Source organism: Pseudopipra pipra, chromosome 19, assembly GCF_036250125.1.
Source record: "Pseudopipra pipra isolate bDixPip1 chromosome 19, bDixPip1.hap1, whole genome shotgun sequence".
Lineage (NCBI taxonomy): Eukaryota > Metazoa > Chordata > Aves > Passeriformes > Pipridae > Pseudopipra > Pseudopipra pipra.
This window is the reverse complement of record NC_087567.1, coordinates 1,894,453-1,921,498: the sequence shown is the minus strand read 5'-3', so window position 1 is coordinate 1,921,498 and position 27,046 is coordinate 1,894,453. Positions and strand designations below refer to the sequence as shown.

Genomic DNA, 27,046 nt, shown 5'->3' with positions numbered 1-27,046 from the left:
AGTTGGACCCTGTGAGCTGCCCAGTGATATTCAGGACCAGCCCAGGTCAAGGTATGAGAAAGGCTGATAACATTTAGTCACAAAAGGAGGATTTTTTTCCTCTCTGGAAGATTCAGGCACGTGAGCAAACACCAGATATTGCTGGGATTGATATTTCCTCCCCAGGTGCCAAGCTGGGGATGCCATGGCTGCAAGGAGGGCTGAGAGAGAACTCCTGGAGTGCACTCCCATGGCATTTGGGGGTTGAAGAATCAGGGTAGGAAACACGGGAGGATGCTGGTTTTTGGGGAGTGGGGTGACTTGGGAAGCACAGCCTGTCCAGGGGGTGGAGGGACACTGCTGGTTGCCAGTGCCCAGCACACACAGGCTCTGTGCCACAGGCACTGGGCTATGCCATGCCCATGGCTGGGAACACCCCCAGCAGCCTGGAGCAAACACAGCGAGTACAAAACCACAAAAAGTCGGTGGTGAAAGATAAGCCCTTGAGTCAATACAGCCTGGGCTTGGGCCAGGTCTGCCCGTGCTGAGGGACAGGGACTCACTGGTGCCTCACTCACACCCATCCTGCCACTCTGCCCCAGCCACTGGGGCTTGGGGACAGCAGGAGAAGGGAGGACTGATGTCCCTGGGATGGAGAGGACATTGGAGACCATCAGAGCTGGTGCTCTGAGGTGCTGGGGTGTGAGTGCTCACCGTGGGAGAAGGTGGGACAGGGAGGCAAGAGAAATCCCATCATCTCCCACCACAAGTGGGACTCTTCCCCTCTGTTGCTGGGCCTGCCTGATTGCTCCAGTTGAAGTCACCATGTCTTGCCTGTGCCCACAGCCTTGCATCTGCCTGGAGGAGGTGAAGGATGCTGAAGGCACCTGGCACACACACACACACACACACACACACACATTTGGGTTTGATTTGTGCACCATGTGCTGGAGGATGGCCCTGCCTGGAGCCTGATGAGCTGGGTGACTGTCACAGACCACAGAGGGGTCACAGAGGGGGAGATGTGCAAGCAGGAACATCCCACAGGGAATGCAGCATCCTGGGGTCTGCAGGACCCTGGCAGTGCAGGGCTTGGTCTGAGCTGGTGTGTGATGGGTGAATTGGAGGTCTCTGCTCCTCCATGGAATGGGGTGTGGGCTCACCAGTGGCTTCCAGGAGGTCTGGGCACAGGGCTGACAGCTCTGTCTGTGTGTGTGACCATCCCCCTCCACCCCTCACATCCCAAAACCTTCCCTGGTGATGTGATGGATCATCCCATGGCTTTGCTCCCCAACAAACCTCATCCAGGAGTGTCTGTCCCACTGGCCCAGGAGACAGGAGGGACCAGTGGGGACAGGGACAGAGCACCATTTCCTGCTGGGTTCCCTGGGTGACACCAACAGCTCCCTGGATGTTGACCCTGAGTGACACACCCAGACACTCACCCAGCAAGGGACAGACTCTGAATGGTGACAAAGCCCTCGGCCAAGCTTTACAGGCTGGATTGACAGGCTCAGCACCAGAAATTAAAAATACCAGAGCAAATAAAGGAGGGTGTTGGTTCCTGCTGCCCTTCCTCATATACAGCTACACTAACCAACTGATGCTTGGTGCAGGTTCTTATCCTGAGGTGCATCAAGGAAATTCTTGAAGGAGGTTGTCCCAAGGGCACAGAGGTGGAAAAGCACCCTGAGACCTGCTGGAGGGTAAAGCTGAACTCCTGGCCTGGGCATCCTGGTGCATGAGGGCTGTGAAACCCCCTGCCCCACACTGCAGCTCCCACCCTCCTGGGACAGGCAAGAAAACCTTATCTGTCTCTTGTGGTCACTGGCAACATGACAGGAAATAAAGACAAATCAGTAAATAATAAAAAAGGATGTTTCTCATTGGTTGTGAGAGGCTTTATAAAAAACTCTGCAAGGAAATCTCCCTCTCGTGACTCGAGGGTGGGGATCATGTCCCTGGCAAGGTTCCTGCCAGTGGAGGCACCTGCCTGGGGGCACTGGCCTGGCTGAGATGCCAAAAGGGAAGAGAGGTGAGTCTGGGCTCTGCTCTGACTCTCACCCACGTGCCAGTGAGGACATCTTCCCCATCTCTGCCCCCTCTTTGTCTCATGCACTGTTGAAAAATCATCAACTCTTTGGGTGAGTGCTGGCTCTGGGTGGTGGCTCCTGGTTGGAGCATCCTCCTGCTGTCATCTCCCCTTTGTTAGGTACCACACAGCTCCAAGCACGTTAAAAAACTCGATCTAATTGGCTCCACCAGCCCTGCCAACACAGGAGGAACATCCCCTTGGGGTGCTGGCAAGGAGGTGGGTGCCATCCCTGCAGTGGTGCTCTCCCAACACACAGAGGTTCCCACCTCCCTTAAGCTTTGCAAAGGTGTTGCTGTTCATAGGTGGGGTCAAAATTCAGCCCTTTGAGGCAGCTCTTGCCTGCCCTGGGTGTCCAGGTCATCACCAGCCCCTCCATGCCCTGCTGATGCTCAGTGTGTGGGTCCCTCCTGCTCACGTGCTGCAGGACCAGCCCAGGCCCACCTGCCTGATCCTTCTGTCCTTTGTGTGACTGCCAAGCAAACCCGGCATGTTCTAGAGCAGCCTGAGATTAAGAAGGCATAATCTCAAAGCCAAGGTTCAAACATGGCACTTTGTACCCAGTCTCTGTGTATTCAGCATTTGTCACAGGGCTGTGTACAGCACATCACCAGTGCCTGCCTGACACCACTTTCACTTGCTTTTCCCTATAACTTTGCTGGAAAAACATTCCCCTTTGGCAAAACCCTCCCAGCAGTGCCCACAGAATGGTGGGGTACACGAGGGAACAGCTGGGTTTGTTCACCTCATTTACAGAGAGGTTTGGTGCCAAAAACAGCCTGGAACTGGATTATCCTTATTGACTATTTGCCCAGGGTGTATTGCCAGGAGACAGCTCACACTCCTTGTCCCTCTGCCACACAAAGCTGTCACAGGAGAGCAGCAACTCTCCAGGACCCTCAACTCCCACATCATCTGGTGGGAAGAACTGAGCAAATAAACCCTGGATTTCAGCAACCTCCAATTCCCACCAAAATCCCCCTCCCCAGGTTCCTCCAGAGACTCATCTCATCCAACCCAAGTTTCTGCCCATCATTAATCCATTCCAGAGCATTTTAAACTCTAGTGTTACTCCTGGCAGTGCCTGTCACCGGCAGGAAGGTCTGGCTGCCCTGACAGGACCTCTGCATTCCCCAGCACCAGCAAAGCATCCCTGCAGGTACCTTTCCCCTGGGGGTCCATCTGGCTGGTTGATGCTGTGAGAACCATCAGACCCTTCCCTTTGGTCTTTTTGGGATGCTCTTCACCAGCTGAGTGACGTGTCGGATCTTCCCAGAACGTGGTGTTGCTCCTCCGAGTGCCAGTTCCCACTCTGGCTGTGCCGTGGCTCAGCTCAGACCCAGCTCCCCGAAGGGCACCTCGATGCTGAAGGTGTACCAGAAGGTCCAGAAGAGGAGGCTGAAGGCCAGCAGCAGGGCTCCCACGTACACAAAGAAGTCCCAGGAGCTTATAGGAGCAAAAATGCCCAGGAGGAGGAAGAAGAGCCCCGCGAAGTCGCAGAGCAGGGCCACGAGGGCGAACACGGCACAGCGGCCAAGCAGCCTGAGGGGGCCCATGGTGGAGCCCCCACAGAGACCCTCAGGGGGGGGCTGGCAGCATCCCTGCACTCCCTCCCGCTGCCTCTGCTCCCGGGCTGCCAAGAGGAAGTACAAATGTCACAACACACCTCGCAGAGCAATTGGGAGGGAGCACACGATCCAGCTTTAACCCTTTCATGGCCCTGGCATGGCCCCGGCCCCGAGCGGATCCCATTCCATGTGAGCCCTCCAGGGAAGGGACCTACCCCCAGGACACCCAGGGGTGGCTGCATCACACCTCGTGTGTCCAAAAGGTCCAGCTCTGGTCCTGACCCAGCCCCCAGCCAGGCTGTGTGCTGTGATTTGGGGCCCAGGGCACCTTGGGTCACTTTTGGGCAGCACCTGCTGTGCAAGGATCCCAGTGAAGGCTGCAGGACACTGGCTCTGCTATCCCACTGGCAGCCTGGAAACATCCTGCTGTTCCCCTCTCTTTATAGGTAAACTGAGGCACTGGAATACAATACTTTGAACTGAACAGCACCAACTGAAACACAACAGCTTTGCTACACCTCCAAAAGGCAGGTCTTGCTGGAGAGTCCCACATGAGACAACCTGTGTCACTGCCCACCCCGAAAATGGGAACCAAGCAAGGCAGTCATGAATCACCAAACAAGGCAAAAATCCCCAGAGCTCCTGGCTTGTCTCTGCACACCCAGTATGGCTTTGTGGGATCCAGGGCTTCCACCCTCTCCTCCCAGGTCGGGATGTGCCACCGGGAGCATCTTCCCTCTCCTGCTTCCCTGGTCTGGGCATGTTTGACACACAGGGAAAGTCTGGGGGAGGTGGAGCACTCCCAGGGAGCCCTTGGCTCTGGGAAAGGCATCCTAAGTCAGTGCAGAGGCTGTGGGGTGGCAGCTGCCTGTCCCATCTCTTGGCCAGAGGATGCCAAACTTGGGACAGGGCTGTTGGGGACAAGGTCACTGTCAGGGGCTGGAGCAGGGCCCAGCTGCAGGTATCTGCTGGGGGTGGCCTTGGCTCCAGGGCATGTCTCACATCAGGAGTGTTCTCCCTCATCTCCTCGCCAAACCAGGGCATCCAGAGCCTGTTTGCCACCTGGGCAGCCCCCCCACTGCTCATCCATGAGTGAGGTGATGGGTGGGCCATGGAGGACATTCCCTGCCTCCTCTGCTGCCCAGGGAATCCCAGGTGTTAAAGGTCACCAAGGTCCTGCCTGGCACCCCCACTGTGCATCTCCCAGAGGGCAATCACAGGGCAGAGGAGGGTGCCCAGCACAGCCCTGGTCCTGTCTCCCAGCCTCACCCAGCCCACACAGACAGCACTGGGCGAGCCCTCCATTCCTGTTCTGCTCCCTCCCCATGGCAAAGGTCTGACTGATCCAGGAGATATTTTTATTTCCTCTTGGCTGGACAATGAAGGCTTTAGATAAACAAATAAATAACTTATCTGTTATTCAGGCATTATCACCTTCTCAGGCCTGGCTTTGCCAGCCCAGAATGAGCTCTGGAGTAATTACCAGAGGGCTGGAGGGAAGTTCAGCTTCTTTCAGGATTTGATCTCCTCATTTGCAGGAATGCTCTGAAATTTGTCTTTGTGGGTGCTCAGATAAAAAAACCATCCCTTGCTGTCAAATCCAGTCTTCAGTTCCCAAATGGTCTTCTCAGCACCTTCAGCTGAGTTGGACCTACTGGAACCTTCCTCTATTTTTTCAGTTTTTGATCCCCAAAAGACTTTTCTTTCTTCCTCCTTCTTATTTCTGGTTGTTTTCTTTCATTCTCTTCTCCCCAGGCCTCTTTTCTCTTTTGGTTTTTTGTTTTTGTTGTGTTGAGGAGACCCTGCAAACCTTTCCACCCCACAGTGGGATCCGAGAGGTGAAGCCATGACCCACTGGGCTCAGTTCTCATTTTAACCAAAGTGAGCTCATTTTACCTTCTTGCCTCTGAAAGGTTCATCAGTTGTCCTGCACATGCCAGTTTGGAAACAGAGCTCAAGGTGCCTAAACCAGAAATTTTGGCATTAACATGTGCCAAGAGCTGGCCTGGAGCATTAAGTGACTGATTCCAGACTGCTACTTTGGCTCTACAGAGAAGATGCTGATTGCACAACCTGCCCCAAAACAGACCTGATGGAGCTGTGATGAAGGAGTACCTGAGCAAAAGCCCTCTTCAGTTGGCAGCTCTGTCTTTCTGTAGGTATTTTATAGGTGTTTTGTGTCACTGTAGGGGAGGAGGAGCCCCAAAGGACACGGGAGGGTCTGCCAGGAGGAGCCACAGCAGCTTCTCAACCCTATCAGGAATGACTCCCCTCCCAGGGCACGTTGTCACAGCATGTGTGGACCTGACATACCTCTGCCCTTTTGGACTCCACCACTGCACCTCCGTCGTCCTCTTTGAGGATGTCCAGCAGAGAGGCAGAAGCCTCTGAAAGGTTTTTGTCTGGTGGTCCTTTTCTGACCTCTCTGCCGGGTCACTTTGCTCTTAGAAACTAATGCAGGTCTAGAAAGTAAAATCATGTGCAGACAAATGACTTCTTGGAAGTAAAAATAGAACTCCTGAAGCAAAAAGCCACCCAAAGTCCTACACTGGTCGTTGTCCTGATGTTGAATTTTCTGCTATCCCAAGCCCCAGGCTGTGACAACCCCCAGTTTGCCCTCCTACTTCTGGAGCTGCCCATGGGTGCTGGAAATTCTTTGGCTGATGGACAGGAATCATAGAATCATGTAAAATTCTTAGCTGGAAGGACCACAAGGATCATGGAGTCCAACTCCTAGCCCTGCACAGACACCCCAACAATCCTACCCTGTCCCTGAGAGTGTTGTCCAAGTGTTCTTTGAGCTCTGTCAGGTTTGGGGCTGTGACCACTGCCCTGGGGAGAGGCATCTCCAGCCATCTCCTCCCCGAAGATGTCAGGGAAGTCCTCAATCATAACCTCCATCAGCAGTTCCACCTGCACACATCAAAACCTTGGGCTCAACCCAGATGTCCTTCCAGCCCAAACCAGTCTGTAATTCCACAGTAACACAGTTTTTATTGTAGTGGCAGAGCTGCAGAAGATGCCTCAATGCTCTTCTGTCCCTTCCAGCCTGATCCCTGATCCCCCCAGGCATTATCCATGTGGGGCAGAGGGCACAGCACCCCAGGAACCCCACCCAGACCACGGGCACTCTCCAGAACAGTGGGAAGGATGGGTCTGATGGCAGGGCCTCAGGTCAACCCAGGTGTGTGCAGCCCCACAAAAGGCTTGTGCCACCTTGGTGTCACCAGAGCAGGCCAAGAATCTTCTCCCAGGCTGCATCCCACGCCTGAGGTAGCCCAGGAATGAAAAGCAGAGCAAGAGAACTTGTGGAGGTTGGTCAGGACCTGCCCCATGCCCAGACCAGCCCTCAGGGTCCCACTCTGGGTTGGTGTGCTCATGGATTATGCCAGGTTTAATGCAGTGTTTGGGGTTGGGATGAATCACAACCCTCCTTCCAGTTCTGCTTGATTTTCCCCCACCCAAACACAGCCTAAACCCTGGGTTTTTAAAATCCAGGTCTTTTAAATACCTCCAGGAAAGCTGATTCAACCACTTCCCTGGTGAGCATATTCCAGTGAACAAAATTTTCCTAATATATAATCTATAACCTCCCCTGGCACAATTTGAGGCAGCTTCTGGCTTGCTTTGGTTTTGATCATTTAAAAATCAAATCTGAAATCCGAAACACCACCACACATTGGAAAAAAACCCCCAATTTTTATTATGGTCAATTTACCACTCTCAAATTTTAAAGTATAACTAAGGACTAATAACTCCTGCATTTGTACACAAAGTATCATATTCAGTAAAATGCTCCGAGAAAGAATTTTGAAAAAGGACCCCTGACTACAGTTTAGTAACTACAGCCAGCAAAATGAATTTAGCAATAATGAATCCTTAAAAACCATAATCCAGCACACACACACCACCAACAAAACAATTAAAAGTTCATTTAGGATTCTGAAGCTCCAGGGTAGGGAAGGGATGGCTGGAAACTGCAGGCCAGGATATCCAGCACTTCCAGAGTGTTCCTCAGCTGCCCCAATCCCAGCTCCACATGTGTGTCCATCAGAAGGAGCTGCCCAGGGAAGGCAGCACTGGGCACAGCCCATGGCACAGGGAGGTGGGTGAGGAGCAGAGAGGAGCTGCCCCAGGGCACTGCTGGGAGCTCTGCTCAGCCCTTCGGCTCCTGGGGCTGTGAGTCTGAGCCAGCTGAACCTGCTGGGATGGTTTTACAGCTGTGCCTGGCAATGCTGACACTGCTCCTGACACACAGGAGCCTCCTTTGAGACTTCTGAACCTCAGTATTTAACCTCTCTAGTCTAAACTCCATCCCTGGGTGCCTCAACCCCTCTCTGGTCCAGTGACAGCCTTTCTAGCACGTGCCAGCCTGATCTGCAAGGCTTCCTGAAGGCAGGTAGGGAAATACAGCTCCTCCACCTATCTCTTGTCCTCAGGAGCATCTGCTGCTGCTGCTGCTCCCAGGGGGTGTTTGGGGATCCTGCTTTCTGCTGCCATGGAGCCTCCACAGCCCTGGACACAGCACTGGGAGGGGGGGCTGGACCCTTTTGCACCAGGGCTGGGTGGGCTGAGCTGACCTGGGCAGGGCCTTGAGGAGTGGGGGGGTTTCTTTCAGTAGAACAGGGAGTTAAACCCTCAGGTGTGTGTTAGAGGAGTGTGAGTTAAAGCCCCTCGTGCTGGGAGGTTTTACAGGGTTGTTCTCTGTGGGATGATTTCCAGAGCAGCAGCAGCAGCTGGGGCTCAGCAAGGAAGGTGTGCTGGAGGAAGGAGCTTTCCCTAACTCAGTGCTGTTCCTGCCTGGGCTCCTTCCCCAGAGGGGTATGTGAGGTAAATAAATTGCTCTGAGCTGCTTTCATTTGATCCAGGCAGCTCTTCCTACCCCCAGACCCGGGAGGTGAGTGCTCAGAGAGCAGCTTCTCTCCTCAAGACACAAGTCCTGCAGCTGAGACACAACCCCAAAATGCTCCAACCCCACAGGGATGTACTGACCTTGAAGGAAACCAGTCCCCTTGTGCCACAGGAGGGAGTTTGCCCAGCCCTGCCAAAGCTGAGCTGCATTTCTGGCAGCCTGAGCCTTTCCCCACTGCAGGCTCAGCCCTGTGGAGCTGTGGACCATGAACCAACCCTGGGCTGCTCCATCAAGCTGCACTGTGCTGCCCATCCTCTTCCTCCTCCCCCCTGGGCAGATATTCCAGGCCAGCTCAGCCCATGGCACAGGGATTCAGCTGGTTTTCACTGCAGGACACATTTTTGAAGGCTCCTTGCCTGGTTTGTCTCCACATGGTGCAGCTGAACATGGAGGGGCTGGTTCCCTTCAGCCAAAGGTGTTGTCAGGCCACTTCCATCTGTCCTCTCAGACTGCTCCCTACTAATACTTGGGAAGCAACTTCACTGTCCCCTGGGAAGAACTGGTTCCCTCTTGCCACATCCTTCTGCAAACCTGCTCAGGGCCAGCTCCAGGAACCTGTGTTTCCCACTCACATCATCTTTCCAGCCACAGCAGAACTGGGCTAGAAAAAGGCAGAAGAGGTACACAGAGTTTACTGATCTTTTTGAAGTACTTTGGAGCAAAATTCATTGTTTCAGTCTTCTGAACCATTAATGGGAGACAAACAAACTTCTGGAAGGCTTTGGGTTCCTTTCCAACCCAGGGAGTGACTTCATCTAGTGATACTATTGATTCAGGGTGGCACATTTCCTTTAGTGCCACCATGGGCAGATCCCAGCCCTCCTGCCCTGCTTGGCAGGGTTCAGAACCACTGCAGTGCACCCAGATGCCAGCCTTGCCTCCTGCAGGGCAGCTCCACGCTGGGCTGCTGGTTCCCTGCTGAAGGACAATGCAGGGCCAAAGCCCACACTGAGCCCCCCACACCCCCAAACCTGCGGGTCCAGCAGGGCTGGGGCAGCCCCCACACACCTGAAAGACCTTTGACACCCCGTCTCCATGAGCAGAGGGGGGAACTCTGCATCACACAGTGGCTGTGGCCACTTGGGAAACCAGAGTCAGTGGGCTGGGCTGGGCTGCAGCTTCTCCCAGTGAGGATTTCAACTGGGAGCCACCAGGACCCATCACTGGTCTCTCAGGCAGAGATGTCACCAGTCCTGCTGGAGCAGAGGTGATGCCACACACACAGGGCAAACCTGGTGACCTGCTTCCCATTTACCTGCAGGGCCCAGCTCATCACTGACCCCAGCAGAGCTGGGAAAGCTGCTTTCTGCTGCTTTCTGCTGCTTTCAGATGCTTTTGGCACAAGAGGTTTTATGTGCCTTGGGGTTTTCGGCTCCTACTTCTGTTGGAGAGCAGTAAAAGTCTCCTGGGAGCTCCTCAGCCAGGTGAGCTCAGGCTCCAACCAAGGCTGCTGAGCCTTGGCAAGGCTGCAAATAATGCAGTTCCCCCTTGCAAGAGCCTGTGAGGACAAGAAGGATGTGGAGAAGCTGAATTTCTTTTCCCCCTTCATGGAGCAGACTGGCATGTGCTGGGAAGGCCATGTCTGGACCAGAGAGGGTTTGAGCCACCCAGGGATGGAGTTTAGACTAGACAGGTTAAATACTGAGGTTCAGAAGTGTCAAAGGAGGCTCCTGGTTAAATGAATACCCAGGGAAGTGCTTTCTGGGCAAGCTGGGGTTCCCCCAGTCCTTCCACAGGGGTGACACAGGTTGTCCAGCTGCCCGTGCCAAATGTTCAGGCTGTGGCTCAGCCCAACACACAGCTGGGGACCTGAGCCCCCACACCAGTCCTGGCCCCTCCTGGCTCTTCTCTTGCACACCCAGGATGCTCCAGCATGGAAAGGGATGGAAAGTTGTACCACCCCAGTGAGGCCTGAGCAGACTTTGAGACCAAGGAAAATGAGGTGAGGACACACACACACACACACACACACACACATTTTCAGCTGCTTCTTGGTGGTGTCCTGGGAGCCCCTCCACCCCTGTGGTTGAGGCTCAGTTCAGGTTCTGTCTGGGTTAAAACCAGGCTGCACCAGCAGGCTGGAATTCCTGTTATTTCCTTCACAGGGATGCTGGAATGGGGGCTGGGTTGGAGACTGATGTCTCAGAAGCCCCTCAGTGTTCATGGTGGTCTGGGTGCTGCAAGCCCTGCAACACAGGGAGCAGGAGTTTCACCATCACCAGTGCTGCTGCATGAAGAGAAGCAGAGCTTTGAATCCCCTGGGTCAGAGCACTGGCAATAAACAGTTTTTTTCTCGGTGCCGATTTCTGTGCAACCTGATATTCCAGCTGGGGAGAGGAGAGGGAAAAAAAGGAGAAAAAACACAACTACTCTTGGTGCTGCAATTCCCAGCTCCAGAAAAGGGAACACAGCCCTGGGGCTGCACAAGTCTGAGCTTGGCCAGAGGCATTTCCTACCCTGGAACACTCAGGGCACAGCAGGACCAGAGCTGGGTGAGAAATAACCAGATCCACCCACTCTGCCGTGGTTTGGGTGACAGCCCCGCTCCCTTAGCAGGGTTCAGGGCACAGCTGGGGCATGTTTGCTCAAATCCACCTCTTCCAGCTTTCCTGTGCCTTTCTCAGTGGTGCTATGGTGTAAATCTGAGCTGGTTCCATAGTTTCCCTGTGCCTCACACCTCGTGGCAAATAGGAAGGGGTTTTTGTAGGATTCAAAGCTCACTGTGAGCACTGAGAGCCCTCTGAAGTTATCACCCTCATCCTGGCTCATTAAAGACAGGGAAGGCTGGTGCTTTCAGGAGGGATGGGCAATTGCAACTCATCCTGGTGGCATGTCATCTGCTCCCCAAGGTGGAAGAAGTACCAGAAGCCTTTCAGGGTGCAGGAACTTGGGGTATCAGCCCTCGTGGCCCCAGGAGCCCTTGGCCTTATTGCCAGGAAAGAGTGGTGGAAGTTGTCAGTGGAACATATTCCTGTGCTGACAGACATCAGTGGCCACCTGCTGCCTTCCCCAGCTGGACCATTGATCCTGGAGGAGGAGGGTGAATGTTGGTGGATTCCCAGCAGCAGAAATCTGCTGATTGCACCAGGGATGAGTCCAGTCAGTGTGAGCTGAGGTCAGGGGGTCACAGAATGGTTTGGGTGGGAAGGGACATTAAAGACAATCTCCTTCCACCCCCTGCCATGGGCAGGGACACCTTCCACTAGCCCAGGTTGCTCCAAGCCCCCTCCAACCTGGCCTTGGACACTTCCAGGGATGGGGCAGCCACAGCTTCTCTGGGCAACCTGGGCCAGGGCCTCCCCACCCTCACAGGAAGGAATTTCTTCCCAATATCCCATCTAACTCTGCTCTGGCAGTTTGAAGCCATTCCCCCTTGTCCTGTCACTCCAGGCCCTTGTTCAAAGTCCCCCCAAGTCCCCTTTAGGCTCTGGAGATAAACCATAATTCAGCATCCTCAGAGGGAGGTTTGCAACACGGCTGTGCAGCATCTTTGGGAGGTTTGGCTTCGTTGAGGCCCAGGAATGAAGCAGCAGGTCAGCCACCCCAGAGCAGGGTGTCATCCCCAGCAGAGCCTGCTGGGCTGGTTGGTTGGGCTGACCTTTGAGACGCAGGGAAATATTTCCTCCTTGGACTGCTCTGCAGAGATAATGACTTTTTTAATGGATTTCCTGTTCTTTTTATAGACCAAGGGAAGCTGGCAGATCACATCCAAACTGGCTTTAGTGAGAGCTGGGCATGGTTATGTTTGCTGGAAAACTGATCCTCTCTTTACCCATGTTTTTCTTTGGTCTGATCCGAAGCATCACATTGGGATTCAAACAGGCTTCAGTGGGAGCAAAGGGGAATATTGGGGAGTGTAAAACAGTGATTTGTAGGTGCATGGGAACAGCCCCAAGACCTGAACTGCCCTATGACCTGATCAAAGGTCCAGTGGTGACTCCAGCAGTGGCAGGAGGAGACAACACGTGGGCCCAGTCCCTCCTGGCATCTGCTCCCTGTGGACTTCTCCAGCACCCACCACTGTTATGCTACACTCAGAGGGCACATTCTTCTCTCTTGCTTCTGCTGTCTCTTCCTCTATCTGTCGTCCATAAAAGCACTTTGAACCCATGGATACTCCCTGCTTCCCACATCCTGGGGAGGTAGAGAGTCACTGGTCCCACAGCACAGAGGCAGGAATTCACTTCTCATCAGCCCTGGGGGGTTTTCCTGGGCCACAGTAGGACAAGCATTTTATGTCAGCTCCTAACGAATCCTTGTGAGCAGTTCAGGACACCCTGCACCTCTGTTTCCCTAAGTTGCTCCAGCTCATTTCAAGAGAGTGATGGAATTCCCAGGGTTGGGAGCACGGATTCAAAGTCCACCCACCTTCCCAGCAGTGACCAGGATTTACACCCTGTGTTACAAAGTGGAGAGTTATCACTTTGTTCCTGCAATTCCATCTGCACTTATCTCCAGGCTGTTAATCTGACTTTCCTTTCCACTAACATTCCTCTCCCTTTCCCTCCCTGTCCTGCCACAGATCTGGGCAGCCAGTGATAGAGATCCACCTGATAAACCCTCTCCTCAGCTGATCCCTGGGCTATTGCCTTTACCATCACCTGGGCATCTCCATCCTCTTGCCAGGCACCTTCCTGTGCCACCCTGGTGCTGCTCACACCTCCACAGAGGTGTCCACTGAGCCCCCCAGCCCTGAGATCCTCACCCAGCACACAGGGACAGCACCCAGACAAACCTGCAGCCCCTGCCCCTCTCTTCATCTCCCTCTGTCCCAAGTGAGCCCCCCCTGTCCAGAGGGTACCACCCCCTCCTCTGCCCCAGACCCTTCCCCCCACAGCCTCCCCTCCCTCCCCACAGGCACAGAGCAAAGAGGAGACCAGAGCAGCCACATGCAAGTCCCTTGGGAAATTTTTCTTTTAATGAAACCTAATATTCCTGTTATAAATGACCAGCCTGGAATCCAATTAAATTCTTGGTCTCAATGACTTCTTATCATATTAACATTTCACTGATCATCTCCTTATCCCTGGCCATGAGGCACAGAGAGCAGGACCCCTGCTCCCTCTCTCCAAGCCTTTTAGGAGTTCTGTCACATCCCTTTGGACAGCCAGCCCTGGCTGAACAGGCATTTCCAGGTGCCTCTTCCAGCCTGTGCAGCTTTAGGACTCTACCTGTGCCCAGATCTGCATCCAGCTGGGACCCTGGGGATGCTCTTCAAGCTGCTCCATGATTTCCCCCTCCAGAGTCCTGATGTCCATCTGTTTTTTTTGGCTGCAGCTGCCCCTGAGCAGGAATTTTGGGTGAGTATCCTCTGGCCATTGCAGTGAAATCAGCAGAGGCTGCTCCTTTTGCCAGGGCAGGACTGGAAAAACAGGCAAAGCCTGGAACAACACAACGAATGGCTGAGGAACAGAGGTTTGCTGGGTTTGGGGCCAGAACATACACTTGGGACACCCCCAAACCTGGCACTGGCTGGCAGGGACACGCATCTGCACCCCCAGGACACAAAGCTCAGGGCCAGGCTGAGCCTGGGGCGAAGGGTGTGTGCTCAAATCCTCCTAATCCAGCTGTGTGAGCTGCCAGGACGGGATGTGCCACCTCCAGCTCAGCCCACACTGGTGGAGGGATCTCCAGGCACGTGGCACTGTCCAGCCCTGGTCACACACTGGGGGCAGCCTGGCAGCAGGGGCGAGGTGAGCCCGAGCTCCCCGTGAGCCACGTTGTGGAAGCCCAAATGCTTTGGGACGTGGGCATCTTGGACCATATTTGCTGGCAGAGATGCTGCTGTGGCACCAGTTTCAGAAATAAGGGAGTTCAACCCGAGTTTGCCAGGAGGAGGTTCCGTGTTTCCTGAAGGAATCAACTCTCAGCCCCGAGCACAGTTCCCACAGCTGCAGGGCATGGGCCTGGGGGACAGGGGACACGTGGCCCTTGTCACTGCCCTGCTGGGTGTCTGCTGAGCTGCAGCTGCAGGATCTGGGCCCCTCTGCCTCTGCTGTGTCTCCTGATGCTGTGCAGAGCTTCCAGCCTGTCTGGCAAATTAGGGAGCTGGGAGGAATTGTGGCTCCAGGATGTTGCAGAGACTGAAAGCACAAAGTGATCCGAACAAGGGGGCAAAAGAGAAGGAGGTGGCTGTGTTGGCTCTGTCAGGGGCTGTTAAACAGGGGGCTGAGCAGCCTCTGCCTTGGCTCTGAGCTGCAGTTAGCTGGGCACCAACCAGGAGAAGGACTGTTGTCTGCACATCCCTTCCCTGTGCTTTCCTCCAGTGCTCCTTGGGAGCTGTTGGTAGATGTGGGATATTGGGTTAGAGGAAGCTGAGGACTTACATGGGCTTCCTCTCCTCAGCAGCTGAGGGAGGTTATTAAACCCTGTCTATCTGACACCAAACACATTCAGATTCTCTCCACACACCCCCTGCCAACATCCCCACCTCCCACAGCATCTGGAAGAGCAGCAGGGATGCCTCAGCTTCCCTGTGGAGGTGCAGACTACAAAGGGCAGCTTGGTGGGGTCTCCTCTTCTCTGTTTCTCTTTGCTTCTGAAGCACTGACCACATTCTCACCCCACAGCAGGGGCCAGGGCCTTTGAGCCAGTGCTTGCTGTGCTGGGGGATCCTGCCAGGCTGAGGATCCAGATGGGATCAGCACTTCTGGAACATCAGCCTCTCATCAGTGCCTGAACCCTGGACATTTTGGGCCTATTTATATCAACCCAGATCTCACTGTCCAGACTGAGCCCAGCTCTTCAGACTGAGAATTTCTGTTCCAAATTTGTCTTTTAAAGTAATTCCAGCTTGCTGAAAATGCAAAATGAAACCAAATCCGTGCAGGAAGGATCCATGCTTTCCTTGGTGAGTTGTCTCAGGCACTCATTTATTAAAGGCAGGGTGGAGGTAACAAACATGTCTCTCTTGCCTGTGGTCCAGTTCTGGTGGCACCAACAGGCTGATGGTTGGGGTTCAGGGGTGGCTCTGACAGACACCACCAGTGCAGATGGACAGATGTGAGACAGGTCTGGCCCTGCAGGCCTTGGGGAACAGCCTTCCTTAAACACCAGAACATGATGGTTGTGATGCTGCTCCTCACTCTGACCCTTTGGAGCAACAAATACAGCCTGGGAACACCCCACACAGCATGGAGTGAGCTCCAGGGGCCCAGCAGTCGTTGTGACAGGTCAGTGGACCCCTCACTGCAAGAAAGACATTGAGGGGCTGGAGAATGTCCAGAGAAGGGCAACAGGGAAGGGGCTGGAGCAGCAGGAGCAGCTGAGGGAGCTGGGGGGGCTCAGCCTGGAGAAAAGGAGGCTCAGGAGGGACAACTCTCTACAACTACCTTAAAGGAGAGTTTAGGCAGGTGGGGGTCAGGAAGTGACAAGACAAGAGGAAACGGCCTCAAACTGCACCAGGGGAGGCTCAGGTTGGACATCAGGAGGAATTTCTTCCTGCAAAGGGTGGTGAGGCCTTGGCAGGGGCTGCCCAGGGAGGTTTGGAGTCCCCAGCCCTGGAGGTGTCCAAAGAAGGCCTGGCCGTGGCACTCAGTGCTCTGGGCTGGGGGACAAGGTGGGAATCAGGCACAGGGTAGACTCCATGGGCTTGGAATTCTTTTCCAGCCTCAATAATTCTGTGATTCTAGGAATGACAAGAATGTTCTGGCCATGGGCATCACGTCTGGTTCTCCTGAGCTCTGATGATGTGTACTGCCCATTGTGGTGGCCTCTTCTGATACAAAGTGATCTGGAACTATTTTTTCCTTCTCCTTTTCACTACCTCTGGGTGAACCACATCTGGCCTCTCAGTTTCTCCACCCAAACTGCAGTTTGCAGCAATGTTCACACCAGCCTGGCTCACACTCTGCAGTCAGAGGGCTCCTCTCTGCTGATGTATCTTGCAGAAGCTCCTGGGAGGAGCCAGGTAACTTTGGAGCTTTGCTTTAGCCCAGGTAACTTTGGAGCTTTGCTTTAGCCCAGGTAACTTTGGAGCTTTGCTTTAGCCCAGGTTACTTGGGAGCTTTGCTTTCCCCACCATGTGCTGTTGGGTCGCTCACTGACCCAATGACACAGAGAGTTTGGAACTGCCTTGCTGGGCTCAGCTGGAAAATCCTGCTCCCTTTTTTTCTGACATTACTTGGATGAAATACAAAGTTCATTTTGACACTGGAAACCATGTAGGGAAGAGACTTACTGGGATGAAATCCTCTAGGAGAGTACAAGAACGTGTTTCTTTTTATGGCTAATCAGCACAACTTGGTAGAGGGGAGGGGAACCTTCCCGGGAAGGTCCTGGGCTGCTCTCAGCGGTTAAAGAAGAAGGACTTGAGGCTCTGTAGAAACTGTGACTTCTGTCTCTGCTTCTGCTTCTTCCTGATGATGGGGATCCACACAAGGCCACAAACAAGCAGCATCAGCCCCAGGGACAGGAAAGCCGGGCCAGACATTTTAAAAACTTTTTTCTCATCCTCCAGGAAGCAGGACAGGATGATGATGACTGTCCCGAAGAGGAAGAGGGCAGCTCCAACAGACACCACGATCACAGGCTTGTGGTAGATCTCCCACTTGCTCCTGGAGGTGCTGGTCCAGATGGACTCGCTGCGGGAGCTCATGCACAGGGTGCTCCCCGTGCGACTGGTGATGAGCTCCCTGGAGGGAGGAGACCTCTCACTCCCATCAGGGCTCCTGGGGGGGACTTCCATGGTGGTGGGGTCTGAGGAGGTGACCTGTGATGGACAAAAGAGAAAGCAGAGCCGGGCAAGCGATGGAGGATGGAGGTGCTTCCCTTTTGGTCACCAGTAAGTGCAGCTCAAAGGAAGGTGGAGGAGGTTTTGTGGGTCACTGCAGGGAATGAGGAGCATCACACCTGTGAGAGCAATGGAATGTAGGAGCTGGCAATGGGGGCCTGCAGGTAGGCTGGACAGAAGATGCCTGTGAAGCCCCACTGCCCACCCAGGGACTCCTGCAGGCCCTGTCCCTGTCCTTACACCTTCCAGCTCATCAGCTCCCAGCTCACACAGGGATCCAGTGGTGGAACCCACTACCTGGAACCTCCCTGGGCTCTTGGCTGCTTCCAGGGGAACAGCAGGGTGCTGCAGGCAGGGCTGGTGATGCTGCCTCTGTCCTTGGACCTGCCTTCCCTCCCAGATCCCAAATTACACCCCAGCACCTCGTGACATGGTCGTGTGTCCCTTTTGCAGGTGGAAAAGCTGAGACACAGGAGTGTCATGTCAGGAACACTGTAGGACAGCAGAAAGCCCCTTCCCATGGGCTGAAGGTTCCTTCAGACCCCCGGGGCTGGATATTCCTCACTGCCACACCCAGCCTTGTAGCAGCTGCAGCACAGGAGCTTCTCACTTCTATCTAAATGCTCAGATGGGAGGTGGGAAGTCCTGGCCCCACAGGACTTGTTTCTCCAGCTGTGAGCTTGGGCAGGAGCTGTGGGAGGGCCCCTGGGACAGCTGGGTCAGCAGTGTGGCTTCTGGCACATTAGATTTTCATCAGCTCAAGGGGTAAATACATTTTCCCAGAAATAAAGTGCCTTTAGCACTGAGAAAACATTATGGGAAATGGGAAGGGCTGAGCATTATGGCACCCACTGCTTGCTCAGGGCTCTGCTGAGGGCACTGCAGGGGTCTGGACTAGGAAGTGTTCCTGCTGCTGGGAAGTTCAGCAGGGATGAGCCCGTGCAGATGCCAGGGCTGAGGAAGGCCGGAGAGGGACGTGGATGCTTCACACCCAGGAATTAGATTTGTTTTTGCAAAGCAAACTCCTGCCTGAGCTGCCAGACTTCCTCCTGGGGGCTCAGTGGTGTCAGGAGGGCTGGGACTGCTCTGTCCTCTGCTGGGCCCACCCTTGGGGCAAAGGGGTGCTCTGCAAAAGCCTGGAGCATCTCCCTTGTGCCAGCACCACGAAGCAGAGCCTGGTGGTTGCTGCCAAGCCCAAGCTGTCCCCATGGGGCTCCCCTGTGCTCCCCAGCAGTCACATCCATGCTGGCCTGGGCACAACACCCCAGTGGGGCTCTGTGCCCTCTGCACTGCCAGGCACAGCTCTGCCTGAGCACCACACGAGCTTTGGGCCTAAGGGGGCTTGATCCTGAGCAGGTAATTTAATGTCCTGCTTTGGGCTTCATTTGCCTGGGTGTTTGCTCAGCCCAGCCCTGCTGCTGGCCCATGGAGTGGCTCTCCAGGAGCTTCACATCCCAGCTGATCCCAGGCTGGATGTGCACCCTGCCTGTGGCTGCAGCAGCTGTGGAGGAGCAGCCCCAGCTCTGTTGCCATTGCTGCTGATCAATGTGAGAGCAAACACCACCTCAGTGCAGCCACACGGGGCTGGCACAGCTCCAGAGGCACCATCTGAAGGAAATCTGCCCATATTCCAACCCTACTGGGCCCAGTGCCCATCTGTGGATGCTGATGGCTGGGTTCCAGCCAGCACCTCCCTTACTCTTTCACCTGTGTCCCTATCAAGGTTTGTGGCTTACTCTGAAAAGAGATAGATGTAATTTTTCAGTTTAGTGCCCCCCAGCACAGACAGTGTTGCAGATGTGGTGACCCAGCTGTCACAGGGCAGGGCACTTCAGTGTCCTGCTGCTGCCCAGCTCAGGAGCCCTCCCACAGCACCAGCCCCTGCTCTCAGCTGGAAAAACAACTGACAGTGTCCATGTCTTTTGGGATGTTTCAGGTTTGCCAGACCAGGACCAACAAGCAAAAAATGAAAGCTAAGAACAATGGACAACATTTACACCCCTCCTGTCTTTGGTTTTCACTCCTCTCTGTCGGAGCAGGAAAGAAAGGGAGAGAGGAGGGGACACATTTCTGCCATCTTGGTAGAATCCCATAGAATCCCAGAATCACTGAGGCTGGAAAAGCCCTCCCAGCCCATGGATCCCCCCTGTGCCCAATGCCCACCTTGTCCCCCAGCCCAGAGCACTGAGTGCCATGGCCAGGCCTTCCTGGGACACCTCCAGGGCTGGGCACTCCAAACCTCCCTGGGCAGCCCCTGCCAAGGCCTCACCACCCTTTCCAGGAGGAAATTCCTCCTCCTGTCCAACCTGAACCTCCCCTGAACCTCAGCTGGAGGCCGTTCCCTCTCCTCCTGTCCCTTGTTCCCTGGCAGCAGAGCCCGACCCCCCCCCCCGGCTCCCCCCTCCTGTCAGGGGGTTGCAGAGCCAGAAGGTCCCCCCTGAGCCTCCTTTGCTCCAGGCTGAGCCCCCCCAGCTCCCTCAGCTGCTCCTGCTGCTCCAGCCCCTTCCCAGCTCTGTTGCCCTCAATACATGACATGTCTTCTACAGCCCTTGATCAGGGATCACCAAGGATTTGACCAGGCAGGTAAGTTTGGTCATAGCAGCAAGTTGTGGTTTCTGTTCTTCGTCCTTTTGAGCTGCTAATCCCATCTCTGCAAACTGGACTGTTGCTGCTCCTCCTTTTCTAGTGCAAATCCTCCTCTTCCTGTGTCAATCAGACTCCTCCTGAAATGTCACCCTGGGGTGGCATTTTTTGTCTTTGTCCCTGTAACATCTCTCATGGAGAGGTTTTATGGTCAAGCCATGGTACAATTTTAATTTGGCTCTGTGGTTGGAAATTTGCTTTATTCTCTGGAATAATCCCCAGATCTCACACCTCAGCAGTCTAATCCAGGCTGTCCTGTCCCATATTTAGGCAAGCACTCCCTGCTTGCCCATGGGCTGAGTCCTTCCTCTGTATCCAGGGGTGCTCTGAGCTCTGTGTGTTGTGCAGGGAGTTAATGTCAGGCTGAAACCATCATCTCCCTTTCAGCTTTCCATTTCCTCCAGAGTGGATTTATTCCCTCCTTTTATTTTCTGGCAAAGCCACCCTTCTCACCACAATTCCCAGACAATGCTCATTTCTCCAGCACTTCCTGGCAGAGCATCCTTTTTTGGTCACACTTTTCCCATTGTTAGCTGGGGAAGGATTCCACTCCCTGCCACTGCCTGGGAGCTTGTTTGGAAGCACTGAAAGGATCTACAGCTCTTGGGAGAGTTAATGCAATTCCAGTTCCTGCTTTGCCCGTGCTCCATCCCTAATTCATCCCAGATGTGCTCAGATTTGATGGTTGGCCTGAGCAGTCTGGCAGCAAAGTGCTATCAGATTTCTCCCAGGTTTTTTAACCACTGTTGTTGGAAGGAAAGAATCAGCAGATGACTCTTTGCTGTCCTGTCTCAGATTTCACATCTGGTGTGTCTGCTGTGCTGCTGAAACCCTGGCAGCTCTTGGAGCTGGAGGTAACACCGGGATCTTTCCTTTCCCACTCCATCAGGAAGAGCCTCATGTGATTCTGTTTTTCCTCCCTTTGCTCTCCCAGTGCTTTGTGTGGTGATGTTTGGTTTCTGAACTGGGAAATCTTGGGGTCCTGTTTGCTGGTGCTGCTGGGGACCCCAGTGCCAAAGCACAGCACACCCCTGGGTACCACCCTGGGGACATTGGGGACATTCTGTGGTGGTGCTGAGCGGGAGCTTTGGGCTGAGCAGAGCACCTGAGGGCTCTGTCCTAGTCCCTCAGCCCATCCCATGGATGCCATTCCTCACCTGCCAGCCCTCAGGAGCAGTTCTCAGCCCTGACATCCCAGTCAGGACCTGGGATGCTGAAAAGGACCTGCAGATGTGACCAGAGCTGTGCCAAAAGTGGGGCAACAGGCCCATCTGAAGACTCTGTCCCTGTGCACAGCCCTGAGCCACCCCAGCCATGCAAGAGCTGGATTTACTGCCCCAGTCCAGTCTTCAGCCTGGCCATCTCCTTTTCATCTGGGGAGGCAGCCCTGGTGCTTCAGGAGCAACTACATCTCCTCTTAAGTCCTCAGTGCAGCAGTTCCTCATCCCACTGTGCATGGCTGGGGACACCAGAGCTCCCCCAGGGATTTGTGTCCATCTCCACCTGCATCTTCCTCATGGAGACCCCTCTCAGTGTCCCAAAGTGCAGCTGCTCTTTGCCCTGGGACTCACAGGTGCCATCCCATGGGAGCACTGGTGGTGGGGCAGGTGTGGACCTGCCCTGGTGCAGAGCTGTGGGTGCTGGTGGGGTGCACAAAGGCTGCAGTTCTTGTCCCGTGTTTCACCACACAAACCACCGAGGGAAAAGCTCAGGATTCTGCAAACCAACCACCAAATACTGCTGCAAATCCAGGCCAAGTTTATGGGTAGATTTTGCTGCCTTCTCTGCTGTTGAGCCACTGCCCTGAATAAAGTTCCTCACTCCACCAGGCAGCAGCAGAAACTCCTCTCCTAAACCAGGTTCCCCTCCAGCCCTACATCCCTCCGGGAATCAACAGCCTCAGAAAAGAAAATTCTAAGGAAATCCCAGAGTGAGCTGAGCACTCCATGGATGTGGCTCGCCCTGATTCCTGCTGGGGAGAACCAAAGAGACCAACCTGGACTGAGGGCCAGGCTTTTCCTGAGGGCTCAGACCCTGCCAGCTGTCCCCAAGAAGACAAAGCCAGTGAGTCCTGGCACCAGGACCCCAGACTGCTGGGTTGGGTGGGTGCTGTGGAGAAGTTGGGTGGAAGTCACCTGGACACAGGTGTGCACACACTTCCCCCACCTGGCTGTCTAAGGTCCAGATAGTGCCCCACAGAGAGGGACCCCCAGACCCTCCCCTTTGCTCCACAGCTCTCCAGGGTTTCCAGTGGCCTCCAGATGGCTTGTGATGGTCCCTGGCAAACAGCAGCATCAGATGCTCTGCAAAGCCTCGGGGAAAGACCCAAAGGGTTTGTCTGTCCTTCAGCCAGAAAATGTGCCCAGTCTGCCACCCTAATGGGGCAGCAAAGTCTTCACTGGTGGGTCCCAACTGGGAGGAAACTGGGGAATGGAGGAAAACCAAGATGTGCTTTTTGGGGCGTGGCTTTTCCTGCTGCTCTGGAGGGTCTCAGCAAGACTCTTTGATCAGTGCTGATGTCTAAGCTCAGCACAGACCCCCTGAGATGAGACTCCTGGTCTGTGTGTGCCAGGAGGAGGTGGCTGCACTCATGGACATGTGCACACACACACTCAGCAGAAACTTTTGGTTAGATGTCAGTGCTGCCAAATTTAATGGAGAGTGGATGTCAGTCAGGGTCCCAGGGAGGAACAGGTATGAATGACCCAGCACACCTGAGGGTGGAGGTGGGGACCTGTCCTGCCTGATGCTGCCCCATGAAGAGCATCCCCACAGCCCCAGGTCTGCCTGGGGTACCTGCATGGGGAGGGGCTGGGGGGGGAACAGCTCCCAGTTCCTGTGCCAGGGCAGGGAAACCCCCAGTGCTGACCCACTCCTCATGCTGTGCCTCTCAGAGCCCTCTCCCCCTGCCAGACCCCTCTGAGCCCATTCACCTTGCTGTGCCCCTCTGAGCCCACTCCCCACACAGTGTCTCTCTGAGCCCACTCCCCATGCTGAGCCCGCTCCCCATGCCATGTCTCTGATCCCACTCACCCTGCTGTGCCCCCCTGGCCCCACTCACCATGCTGTGCCTGTGTCCTGGCTGTCACTGGGCTGCCCTGGCTCGCTGTGGAAGGGGAGGTGGCCACTTGCCCTCACCATGCCCTGAGCACTCCACGGAGGGACCCCCCCACCGGCTCCTGTGGGCACAAGAGCAGCATTTCAGAGCACCCAGCTCTCTGCCACCATGTGCCAGCCCCAGGAGGGCTGGTTCTGCTGGGCTGGGCAGGCTCTGCCCTGGGGGAGGGCAGGGAGGTTGTGTTGGTGCCAGGGATGTGCTGAAGCCCCTGTCCCTGTCCCCCTGGAGAAGGAGGGGCTGGCAGTGGCTGGTGCTGCTCCGAGACCCGGCTTGGGGATGTGAGGCAACACATCAGGGGGTTTCACATCACCTACAACCCCACCAGGTCTCAGGTGGAAATTGAGAAGGAACCAGTGTCCCTTTGCTGCTGAAGTGCAGCTGGGCTGGGCCCAGGCCCCTGCATCCTCAGGAGCAGCTTTCCAGCATCACCCAGAGTTTGGATGGTCCCAGCAGCACATTCAGGGACCTGCTGAGCAAACAACACCTGCAAGTCCTTTTAGGGGCTCAGTGAGAGGGTGACCCCCAGCCTTGCAGTGCTGGATCTCCTCTCCCTTTCCACCACCCCCAGAGCCAAACCCACGGACACCCATCCTACTCACGTGGAGAGCAGTGAGGGCTGGCTGCAGCAGGAGGTCTCCCTCTCCGAAGCCAGGCTCATCCCAAGCCCCTCATCCCTCTGGGTGTTGTCTACTGGGCTCTGTTGAGTCTAATAAACAATGGAGCATCCCAGCTCCGATGATCTCACCAGCCTATCAGTATATTGCTTAACTCCTTCTTTCCCTGCCTCTGCCTCCTCGAGAGCTTCCCTGGGAGGGTTTGCTAAAAGGCTGTGGTTTGGGAGGCAGGCCAGTGGTGTGGCAGGAGAGGCAGAGTGGGTCGGTGCTTGGAGCAGGAATCCAGAACTTGGGGCTGATGCTGATCCGGACTTGGATCATCAGCAAGTTCCTGAAATGTCTCTGAGCTGCAATTTGTGCCCTCTCAAAGCAGGGAATCAGAGCCAGAGACTGCAAAGTGCTTTGAAGCTCATCAGTGAGACATTAGAGGGATGCAAGATATTAGCAATTATCTATTAATTAACATCCTGAGTCCATTATTGGGATGGAATAGAGAGCTGGTTCTGGAATACCGTTTCCTTTCAGGAACCCACAGCCAAACTTCAATCCCCTCTTACATCACTGTGAATCCACTTGCCCAGGGAAGGGATCCAGCCTGGATTCCAGACACTGCTGGTGTCCAGGGCCTGCTTCCAGTGGTGGTGGGGCTGCTTCCATCCCTGAGGGCCTCTTGTTGGTTTGGTGCAGTGAGTAACAGTGTCCAAGGTGCACCACAGCCCTGGCCAGATGGGATGGGGTGGGATGGGAAGAGGCTGTGGAGTTCCCATGGAGATGGACATGACCCACAGGTGTGTTCAGCTGGGCACAGAGCATCCCACAGCAGCACCTGGGGAAGAAAGAGGGGTTCAGAGGGTCAGGGTGGGGGGATACCAACTCATCCTGGTGTTGGGAGCTCAGCCAGGAAGGCCAGAACCTGGCTGAGGTGCTTCAGCTCAGCTCTGTGTGGATCTCTGGCCAGCAGTGGTGGACATGGGACAGGTCATGGAGTTCTTCCGGAAGGGGCAGAGGTGGGACGAGCTCAGGCTCCTCATCCATGGTCCATCTCATGTCCTGCTGGGAGGTGGGTGAGTTCACTGAGCACAATGGCTTTGGAATAATGGAGTGAACTCCACTATCCATTGATCTGGGAACCTGCAGCCAAAGGAACCAGGTGTTTTGGGGGTGTCCAGGGAGGATTTATTGGAACAGATGAAAAGATTCTCTAGAATGGGGAGAGCTGAGTGGACTTGGGTTCCCCAGTGCAGGTCCAAGGGGGGGGAAGTTCTCTGACCTAAAGAAGCAATTGGCATAAAAAATAAGATAAAAATAGAGGTGGGAAGGCTTCATTTCAGCACCTGCAGCATCACTTCACACCCTGGTTTTACACCATCTCCAGGCTGAACTGAGATGCTTCTGCCCTGCTGGGGGACATCCTGTGCTTCAGCAGCATCCTGTGGTTCAGCAGCTGCCCCATCACACAGGGCATCTCATGTCATCCCCCCCCTCGATTTGCCAAGTGCTCCCTGCAGTGTCCCTGGGACCTCTGTCCTGCCCCAGGGACCAAGCAGGAGGCAGGAAGGGGCAGGTCACCAACTCTGGGATGCCAAGGTCACCTGAGCAAGAGTCGGACATTCCCCAGAGATGGCTCCTGCCGCCGCAGGGCTGAGGAACATTCCTCGGAGGTACATCCCTCCAGGGCTGGGACACGTCCCGTGGGGCCATCCATGGGCTGCATTGGCTGAACGAGCCGGGAATCGCTCCCAGCCCGTCCCGCAGTGGGTATCTCACCCCGGGAGGGCTCATCCTGCCCTTTCCCTCGCATCCATCCCCGGCCCCTCGAGCTCCGGCTGCGGCTCCGCCGCTGTCGCTGCTGCCACCGCGTGGGGACACGGGGACACCGGCACGGGGCTGGGCTAACAGAGACGAGGGTCGGGTTCTGCCCCTGGAACGGGACAACAACGGACGGACTGGGAATGAGAGGCTGGAGAGCAGAGCTGGGAAAGGGCCCTGGGGGTCCTGGTGGTGCCAGTTGTCCCTGAGTCAGCAGTGCCCTGGCAGCCAGGGGGGCAACCCTGTCCTGGGGCATCAGGGAGGGGATTGTCCCGCTCTGCTCTGCCCTGGGGCGGCCTCACCTCAACATTGGGGCAGTTTGGGGGGACACAATGGAAGGAAGGGATTGAGCCATTAGAGAGTGTCCAAAGGAGGGAAGGAGGATGGGGAAGGGCCTTGATTTGAAGGCGTGTGAGGACACTGAGGGCACTTGGTGTGTTCAACTGGAGAAGAGGAGACTGAGGGGAGACCTCACTGCAGTTCCACCTTCCTGGGCAGGGGCAGAGGAGGGGCAGGGACTGAGCTCTGCTCTGGGGGGACCAGGGACAGCAGCCAGGGAATGGCTGGAGCTGTGTCAGGGCAGGCTCAGGTTGGATCTCAGCCAAAGGCTCTTCCCCCAGAGGCTGGTTGGGCACTGAACAGGCTCCCCAGAAACCTGTTCTCATTTGGAGGATCTCCTCAGTTTGAAGGGACCCACAAGGATCATCGAGTCGATCCCTCAGCCCTGCACAGGCCCATCCCCAAGAGTCACCCCCTGTGCCCCAGAGGATCAGCCAAACCCTCCTGGAGCTCTGGCAGCCTTGGGGCTGTGCCCACTGCCCTGGGGAGCCTGGGCAGTGCCCAACCAGCCTCTGGGGGAAGAACCTTTGCCTGAGATCCAACCTGAGCCTGCCCTGACACAGCTCCAGCCATTCCCTGGCTGCTGTCCCTGGTCCCCCCAGAGCAGAGATTGGAGCTGCCCCTTGGGAAAAGCTGCAGATCCCAGTGAGGTCTGACCTCCGTCACCTCTTCTTCATCTAAACAAACCTCAACTACTCCTCATGTGGCCCCTCCAGGCCCTTCACCACCTTCCTGTCCCTCCCTTGGACACTCTTTAACAGCTCTACATATTCCTTATATTTCTTACATTGGGGTGACAACCAATTTATTCTGCTATAAAAATGACATGCTCTGCCACAGTATTTTCTGGTGGGAGAGGAGAACACTTTCCCGTGAGTGTGGAACTGCTGGAGGGTATGGCCAGGAGAAGGGAGAAGGCCCAGGCTGGATGGAGCTGTGCTTGGTAACCTGCCCAGCTCTTGTGGCTCCTGCAGCAGTAGATGGTGCTGTTGCCCTGCAGGATTACAGAATCACAGAATCAACCAGGTTGGAAAAGACCTCTGAGATCATCCAGTCCAACCCATGACCCAACCCCACCTTGTCACCCAGACCATGGCACTGATGCCACATCCAGGCTCTGCTCAAACCCCTCCAGGGATGGGGACTGCACCCCCTCCCTGGGCAGCCCATTCCAAGGGCTGATCCCTCTCTCTGGGAAGAACTTCTTCCCCATGTCCAACCTAAACCTGCCCTGGTGCAGC

General features: G+C 55.2%; 1 protein-coding gene across 1 annotated transcript; it reads right to left on the bottom strand.

Moving 5' to 3' along the window:
- Positions 1–13,438: 13,438 nt before the first annotated feature.
- PIRT (phosphoinositide interacting regulator of transient receptor potential channels) lies at positions 13,439–24,263 on the bottom strand. Its single transcript, XM_064675627.1, has 3 exons — positions 23,643–24,263; positions 22,987–23,104; positions 13,439–17,261 (listed from the first exon to the last, which is right to left on the bottom strand). The coding sequence occupies exons 2-3, from the start codon at positions 22,987–22,989 to the stop codon at positions 16,839–16,841; spliced, it is 426 nt and encodes a 141-aa protein (XP_064531697.1). The 5' UTR covers positions 22,990–23,104; positions 23,643–24,263; the 3' UTR covers positions 13,439–16,838.
- Positions 24,264–27,046: the final 2,783 nt, after the last annotated feature.